Source organism: Malurus melanocephalus, unplaced genomic scaffold (genome assembly GCF_030028575.1).
Source record: "Malurus melanocephalus ecotype Western Australia unplaced genomic scaffold, MMel_1.1 scaffold_83, whole genome shotgun sequence".
Classification (NCBI taxonomy): Eukaryota; Metazoa; Chordata; class Aves; order Passeriformes; family Maluridae; genus Malurus; species Malurus melanocephalus.
Genome location: NW_026623315.1, coordinates 508,563 through 517,221, shown reverse-complemented (window position 1 = coordinate 517,221; position 8,659 = coordinate 508,563). Strand labels below are relative to the sequence as shown.

The window sequence follows — 8,659 nt, the reverse complement described above, 5'->3', positions numbered from 1 at the left end:
CATGCAGTCGGTTCCTGGATGCCATTCCCGCATCCGCGTCCCCCGCCCCGGCCCGGTGCAGCGGCGGGAGGGCTCTGCCCGCTGCCAGCCCCTTTTGCTCGCCCTTGCCCACCGAGGGCTCTGCCCGCTGCCAGCCCCTTTTGCTCGCCCTCGCCCACCGAGGAGCAGTCCCCGCGGGTGAGGCGGCGGCGGTGGAGCCGGTCGCCGCGGCTTTCCCCTCAGACACGGCCAAGGGGGACCGGCGCGGTGGCGGCGCGGGAGAGGGGTCCCTGTGGGCAGAGGGTCCCCGCCTGAGGGGACAGCGGCGGCCACTGCCGGCTGCGCCCCGTGGGGGGAGCGCTGGCGGCCCAGRGAGCGCGGCTGCCCCGGGCCAGCTCCGCACGGCTCCTCCCGCCGGGGCGCTGCCGGGCCGGGCCGGGCCGGGGGCGGAGGAGGCGGGGAAGGGGGGAGCCGCTGCCGTCACCGAAGCTCCCGGCTCGCTCGGCTCGTCGCCGCGGCAGCCACAGCCCCGCTCCCACCCCCTCGCCTGCCTCCACCCTCCTTCCCTTTCTCTCGCTCGCTCGGCGAGAGCATTGTGCCTCCTTTCCCAGATGGCAGCCGGCAGCGCCATGCAGCCTCCCGTTCCTCCTCCTCCTCTCCCTCCTCTCCGGCTCTAAGTTAATGCCATGCTGCCGCTGCTCTTCCCGGCGCTGCTGGCCGCCTGCCTGCCGTCCTGCCAGGGCTGGAGCCCCTCGGCGGCTGCCAGCGGGCAGGAGGAGCAGGAGCAGGAGCTCTTCTTGCCCCCTGCCAACTCCTCCTCCCGCTCCTTGGCCAGCCTCGAGATGGACCTCGACGGGGCAGCGAGCAAGGAGGAAGGCAGCACCGACAGCCCGGGCACGCCGGCTGCCCCTAGCCAAGAGCCTTTTCCTTCCGCTCCCACCACCTCCGGGCAGCAGGAGCAGCAGCAGGGGCAGCAGCAGCAGGAGCAGCAGCAGCAGCCTCCCCAGCCGCAGGGGCAGCCGCAGCCCGCCGAGGACCCGCACTGCAACATCAGCGTGCAGCGGCAGATGCTGAGCTCGCTGCTGGTGCGCTGGAGCCGCCCGCTGGGCATCCAGTGCGACCTCCTGCTCTTCTCCACCAACAGCCACGGGCGGGCCTTCTTCTCCGCCGCCTTCCACCGCGTGGGGCCGCCGCTGCTCATCGAGCACCTGGGGYTGGCGGCCGGCGGTGCCCAGCAGGACTTGCGCCTCTGCGTGGGCTGCAGCTGGGTGCGGGGCAGGCGGGTCGGGCGCTTGCGGGGCGCTGCTCCCCAGCCCCAGCCGCAGCCCCAACCCCAACCCCAACCCCCTGCCGCCGCTGCCGCCGCGGCCGCCGCCTCCTCCTCCTCCTCGCTTTCCTACCCGCCGGCGGCAGAGCCCGGCCAGTACTGGCTGCAAGGGGAGCCGCTCAATTTTTGCTGCCTGGATTTCAGCCTGGAGGAGCTGAAGGGCGAGCCGGGCTGGCGGATGAACCGCAAGCCCATCGAGTCCACCTTGGTGGCGTGTTTCATGACTCTGGTCATCATCGTGTGGAGCGTGGCCGCCCTCATCTGGCCCGTGCCCATCATCGCCGGATTCCTGCCCAACGGCATGGAGCAGCGCCGCGGCACCGCCGCCGGCACCGCCACCACCGCCGCCGCCAAGTAGCCTCTCCCGGTGACCCCCCTTCTCTTCGTCTTGTGCTGTGGAGGGACGCGGGACGGACTCTGTCGTGTTTTTCTYGTTTGCAGCGTGCCACAGGTGCGCGGCGGGACGTGGGGCCGCCTCAGCGCCCGGCCCGGCCCCGAGGGCAGTGGCCCCGCGGGGACCATATCATATGTGCGCGTTTTATATCTTTAATACCCGTTTTAAATGAACCTTTTAGTAAAAAAAAAACCAAAACAAAACAAAAACAAACAAAAACACCACGAAAAAAACCAGGCAAGAATAAGCCCCCCTAAAAATTTAACGGAGGAAATCAAAGACCCTCCTATTTGGCTGCATTTGTTGTCGGAGTAGCGTTTTTGTATAGGATGTAGTTTGAACGGGTTTCTCCCTTATGAACAGAAAGGGATGTCTGTCTTAGACAGAATGGAGAACTGAAGTGGTATATATGTTGTTATTGCTGAAGCTGAACTTTAATGAACCTTTAACACTGTATTTCCTGGTTGAGATAGTGTGTATTTATTATTGTAGCTGCGCATTATTTGGCTTYTAATACAGAGGTTTTCTTTCTGGAGCCACTGTAGCCTTTTGTTGGTCTGTTTCCTCCAGGGTGGAACAGAGGGTTTGGCTGGCCTTCCTGTCTGCGGACCTGCCACGAAGCTCCTTTCCCCGTGAAATGGTGTTACCGGGGCTGGTGGTAGCACAAGGAGAATCCCAAATCCTTTCTGGCTGGTGTTTGCCCTGTCTGTTCGGCAGATGTGGRGCTGTATGCCTACACCAGTGTTGGGTGGGGTGGGGAGCGTGGCTGTGCCAAAGATCCTCCCAAGGCAATTTWATCTGCACAGCTCCACAGACTATGGCTTTCTCCTCAGTTTGAGGTCGGGTGGCTTCAGTCCTGGGAGATAAGGCCCACGCTGAATTATGCTAAACAGTGTGGGGCAAGTCTCTGACTTCCACAAAGTTCATTCCTCAAAACCAGCTTAGATGCAGTGTATTTGTTGGAGACACAGTAATACTGTACCTCTTTTTCATCTACCAGTCTGCAGGGTTGCTCACAGCAAGTCTGTGGGGTGAGAAGGYAGGAGCTGCCAGTCCAGAACTAGATTCCAGCTGCTGCTGTGCAAGCATGCAAAGAAGAATGTTTTCTTCTCTCTTATTTGAGCAGACAGTTGTGTAGCCTGAAATACCATTTGTTGTATACTTCCAACTGTTTAGCCTTATAATAACTTGTTTTATTTGCCTTAGACATGATTAGTCCAGCTGAAGTTTCTAAAACCAAAATATGAGCTGAGTGACAAATATTTGCAATAGGAATTCTCATTCTTCTGTCAACAACAATGTATTTAATTTGCTAGGAACACATGAATTCGCTTGGGGCTAATTTGGTGTATTTGTAATATATGGTGGAAATGACTGGATGAAAAGTCTGGAAGGATTAAATTCTTAGGATTACTATATTTTTAATTGAGAACAAAATAAAAGAAATGCATGCTCTGTGTGTATGCTGTCTGAAAAAAGGCAGAGAGAGAAAGATTGACAAACAGCAAAAATAAATCAAGATTTTAAAATGTTCCATGTTACTGGGCTGCTTCTACACCRTTTCTCCTGTTAATCCTATTGTTGTGGTTGTCACTTGAATAAACATTGCAGCTGCATTGTTTTCMGAAAACAGAGGATCCAGTCACTGTCTCTTGACCTGTTGATCCAAAGGGCACCTGCCCCTGTATGCCTCGTTTAGAGAGCCCCTGTTTTCTTTCCTTGATGTGTGAAACAGTGTCATTTCCACCTTTTGCAACTCTTGTGTTTGACATGCTGGAGAACAATTCTTTGTCTCTCATGTCCTGTGTGACAGAGGCGCCTCTTCATACTGAAAGGCAGGAAAACATGAAGGTAATGCAACACCTTCTCGGAGGAGAAATTTTCTACATATGGAATAGACCTCAGAAAGTTGCCATGCTAGGGARTAATTTCATCTTTTGAATAAGGAAGAGAGTTAACAATTTTTAMTGGAAGTTTTTCTGGCTTTGTTAGTTCATCATATATAATCCTCACTGTGATCCAGGCAGCCTGTGCTTAAACTCAAGGGAGGAATCTCTTTTTTTTTGCTTATCCTTGTTTCACCAGTGATGTGCTATTGGGGTTTTTTTTTCTGAATTGCATCAGCATAAACAGGGGAATGATGTTACTGTCTGAAACAGGCAGCTTCAGCTATTAGAGGCTTATTATTTGTAGTTCTTGCAGACACTTAGCAAGTGGTACACCAAAACTAGTACAAAATGGTTTGTGTTTTTCTGACTTCTATCAATATCAACTTGAATACAAACTTKGTGAATAGATAGTGTCACACTCAGAATGTTTTGCTGCTTCATTTAAACATGATACAAGAGAAGGATTTTCTCRTAGTTATTTTATAAATACACTTGTAACTGGAGCTATTATTAAAAATCTTCTAAGACACGAATGTTTAGARCACAGGGATGACATTGAACAAGCAAACAAACTCCAAAGGCAGATCTTGTCTAGAATAAAAAAAAAAACTGCGATGTTTCCAGGGAGTACTGATCTCAGACACAGTGTGCAAAGAGCCCTGGTGGGTTAGGGAAGGTGTTTCCCTGGGTCACAGTAACCCTGGGCATAAGCACGTTCCTTTGGCAGAGAGAGGCTGGTCCGTGTTTCTGTGCCTTAAAGAGCAGTTTAAGGCACAGCAGGGGACACAGGGATTACCTGCTGGACGGGCTTTAGCCTGGATATAATTCCCTGAACCCTCGGGTTTCAGTGAGGCAGCAGCAGGGCTGCTCCTGTAAAGAACAGAGAGTGGAAATGCACTATGCAAACTGTGAGCTTTCTTCAGTCACTGTCACATCTAACATCAATAACTCTGCTCCTGTAGCTGTGGCTGCTAGCATGACTCTGAGTAAACTCTAATTTTGAGTTACTTTTGCCTTCATCCATGGGAATTTCATCTGAATGCAACCCGGAGGAGGCAAGCCCAGGGCAATGTGAAACAATACATCTGTACACTAGCTAGTTTAAGATTCCAAGTTTAGCCACTGAAATGTCTATTTATTTTCTTCTTCACTGGYAGTAGAGCTTTATTGTCTCTTAGTTGGAGTTTATTCTAAGCCATTTTTATTCATTTGGATTTACTTTTAAATAGCTGGTAGCAGGGTCAGTGTGAGAGCAGATTACTCACCATATATAATTATTTATGTACTCAGGGAGGGCATATATTTGTATATATCTATCTATATATGAGGACTCACTGTGTAGAACAGAAAGTTAAAGCAGAATTGAGAAAAGGGATGATGAGAAACAATACTGAGGAAGTAGTACTGGTTTTCCTTCACTGTTTTTTGGATCATGTTTTCTGGTAAGTTATCCTGACTTTATTTATGTAGAATATTTGTTGGAAAGCAAGGGATACCTAGAAACAGAGGTAGTTTCTTGATATTTTATTAAAAAGTAATTTGACTCTATTACAGATTTTTGTTTTCATTCCAGGAACCAGGAACACTCTCGAGATTCAGCATTAGAAGGTACTAGGCTGGTCTGCTAGTGTTAGACTGGTATAATTTTTTCTGTATATTCAGACCTCAGAATTTAATCTCTCATCTATTTTCTTAGCTATGTTTCATAGATGTGTTAGAAGCAGAAGTATACAGAGGAATATGTAGTTTTAGCATGGACACAGTTTTGCTGTTACTTAGTGCCACGTTGATTCCAATAACAAAAATTGAAAAATATGGTACAGTATAATAACAGTTATATATTACGTAAGCACACTGTTGCTCAATAGGTTGTCCGTAATCAAGCATTTCTTTATGTCAGGAGKTGTGTGGATATTTGGGGCAAAATTGCCTTACTAGATTAAATGTAAGAGCTGTTGCTTATTCAGGGCTTAGTTCACCAGTGCTTTTGATGATTAATGTGACTGCAACAGCAGGATTATTTGTGCAGTGAATGTTACTCAATGTGAGTAAGGGCTACTGAACCAGACCCTAAAAAAACCTAATTAAAAGCTGTAGTTGGCTGAATAAGTATTATTCATCATGACATTTGCTTGCTGGATAAAAGTRTCTCCAGGGCTGACGTTACATGATCCCAGGGGCTGAACAAAAGCCCGGTGAAATCAAATAGTTAATTGAAGTCTTGTATGACTGGAGATCAAAGGATTTATTTTGAAGATATATATATATATAAATGTAGGGGTAGGTATGATGTTCTCATTCCTCTTTGATTTTTATACCCATAGTTTATAAATCCAAAGCCAGGATTTCTCAATGTAGGGTCTTGCCAGTTTGAAATTTAGCTTTTTTCTGAAGCTGGTATGAAAATGTCAGTTATTTTTCAAGGAATTTTACTGAATAAATGTATTTTTTTTCAATATATTTCAGGGAGAGGCCTTGACTTTGCAAAAAACATTTGTAATGATTCTGGGAAAACATGTAAATATCAAATCCCAAATGTATTCAGATTTCAAAGTGTAAAAAATCTTTTTAATCAATAACTGATTTTTAAAAACTTATTTTTAAACAAAAAATCAGTTTCCCTTTTCCCCTCAGAAGTTGAAAATTTCAGTGAAGATCAGAAGTACAATTGAGTGTTTCACATCGTGATTTTGTATGTGATTTTTTGTGGGAAAAAAAATTCTCTTCTGTGATTTGGAATTGATAACRGCTCATGACAGAAAAGTTACTGTATTTCTTGTCCCATCTTCATAACAGTTCTGATTAAATAAGTTGTCCAAAACAATTGTAAATTGTAATTATAATAATAAAAAAGTAGCTTAGCCCATTTGTTGTGTTTCTGTTCTACTGTGCTGAGGAAGAAAGCAGTCTGGTATAAAATTTGGGATATTAAAGATGTTTTTTGGAAATATCTGCATGGTGTTTAATTAGATCTGTGGAGAGGCTTCAGTCTCACAATCACATCTCCAACTCTTCATAAAGTTCGGGTTCGTAACTGAGTGTAGCAGTTTGGGCATTTATATGCCCATCAGAATCTCTGGATCTGCATGTTGGGAAAACCAGGATCTAAAACATTATCTCTTATTTTCATGTTCTTGTTATCTCAGCAGGTTAACAATGTCAGAACAAAACAGAACAAAACTGGAASATGCAAATATCCTATGAAACATTGTGTGTTTCTGCATGTTTGACTTGCTCTTAGCTGTCATAGAAAATATCAAATTAATGAGACATAAATAAGAGATCAGTGTTGTTCTGAAGAAGTAAATTCACTAGGAACGTGATGTTAAGTTATATTTTTGTTCCTTGTAAGGTGAGACTTGTTGGAAACATTGGGACCRTACCTTGTTGGTGTCATTCTGGGTGTTGCTAAGCAACACAAAGTGGTTAAAATGGAGATACAGAAGAAGATCGTGGAGGAATAAAAAAAACAAGACACAGAAAAASCATAAAAGGGAGTAAATGTGCCAGCACATCCTGCAAAGAAGTTGTGAAGTATCAGCTGGGAAAAAGACAGTGTTTAAGATCACAGAGAAAAATGAAAACTGACACAAGATGAATTAGGAACTTGATTACATATTTCATATTCAGTCTTTCCATATTCAAACTTTTTGGTTCTTTGCTTGACAACTGATTTCAGTTTTGACCCCAAATGGCACGACTAGTGGCAAATGAGAATAAGAGCCTGGCAAGAAATGTGAGGCTTAAGAAAAATTAGGAAATGACACCATCATACCATGAATAAAAAGAGAGACCACTCTGTGTGTTGCTGGAAGCTGAACAATTGAATAGCAGAGCACTTCCATGCATAAATTGCCCATTCTRCCCCAGGGAAGTGGTCATGGCACCAAGCCTGCCAGAGTTCAAGAAGTGTCTGGGCTCCCAGAGACATKGTGTSATTYTTGGGGTTGTCCTGTGCAGGGGCCAGGAGCTGAACTCAGTGGTCTTCATGGGTCCCTTCTACCTCAGGATGTTCTGTGATTCTATGGTTCTGATTCTGCTCTAATTTTGCTTCATGTGTTCTCTGGGGTTGTAAGGAAAACATGCTAAAATATAATTTTTATGGAATGGGTATGGTTCTTCCRTCATATCTTGCCAAAAATCCATGCCAAAATTACATTTCTCATTGTCCAGCGCAAGAATGTTCATGATAACTGTGTTAAAGCTTTCCACCTGAACTGAAGCAGTGCTGGTGTGACCTCATGTCCCAGGCTGGGGCAGGTCACTGCTGCAGACAAGYCTACGTGCTGGAATGCTGTGCATGGCATTCTGATCTATATTGCCAATACTTTCTCACTTTTTGTCCCTGTTTTCATTGTTTCAAAAGTTTCACTCCATTTGTCTTCTGTCATTGAAAATTAATGATTCTTAATATTTGTTCTTTCTTACTTGGTGTCTTACTCTTCTCTATTCTCTTTCTGTAGCATGTATTTATCTTGACATTTTCTGCCTTCAGATTTCTCACCTGTCTTTTCCACAAGGATGTCTTTTATTGTCAAGCCCCAAAAAAGTACTTCAGGAAACTGCTGTCAGTTTCTTCAGCTTTTCCACTCTCCTTCCCACCCATTCAGACTGTTCCTCTCATGCCTTTGGTCTATGACACTTCTAGGACAAAGATGAACAGGAAATCTTCTACTGAGGGTAAAACCCAAGTACAAAGTTTTCTCTCCCACCAGTCCTGTACTCACAGGATTTCCTCCACAGATCTGCCCAAGACATTGAGCAAGTTATTTTCTCTTCTGGTATGAAAAGTGGACCCACTGGAAGAGTTTCTTCCTCCTTAATTTCTCAGAGTCCTGTCTCTGAATCACCCTCTGCATGCACCTGCCCAAACCCCTATCTTGTGCATCATGGGAGCACTCACATGCCGGTTTTCCCACGTATCCTCAATTGAAATGTTAGGATGCGTCTCATCCTGCCTTCTGCTCTAACCAAAGATGGGTGTCTCACAGCCAGAGAAGAAATGATCTCACTTAGGAGTGGATCAGCTTTTTAAGTTACACTCGGCTCAGGTATGCAGCCACAGGGCCA

General features: G+C 46.2%; 1 protein-coding gene across 1 annotated transcript; it reads left to right on the top strand.

The window, feature by feature from the left end:
* The first annotated feature begins 458 nt into the window (after nucleotides 1-458).
* On the top strand, nucleotides 459-2,235 carry TMEM158 (transmembrane protein 158). The gene has a single exon (XM_057367697.1). It carries the CDS (start codon nucleotides 666-668, stop codon nucleotides 1,662-1,664), a length of 999 nt encoding a protein of 332 aa, XP_057223680.1. The 5' UTR covers nucleotides 459-665; the 3' UTR covers nucleotides 1,665-2,235.
* The last annotated feature ends 6,424 nt before the right edge of the window (nucleotides 2,236-8,659 follow it).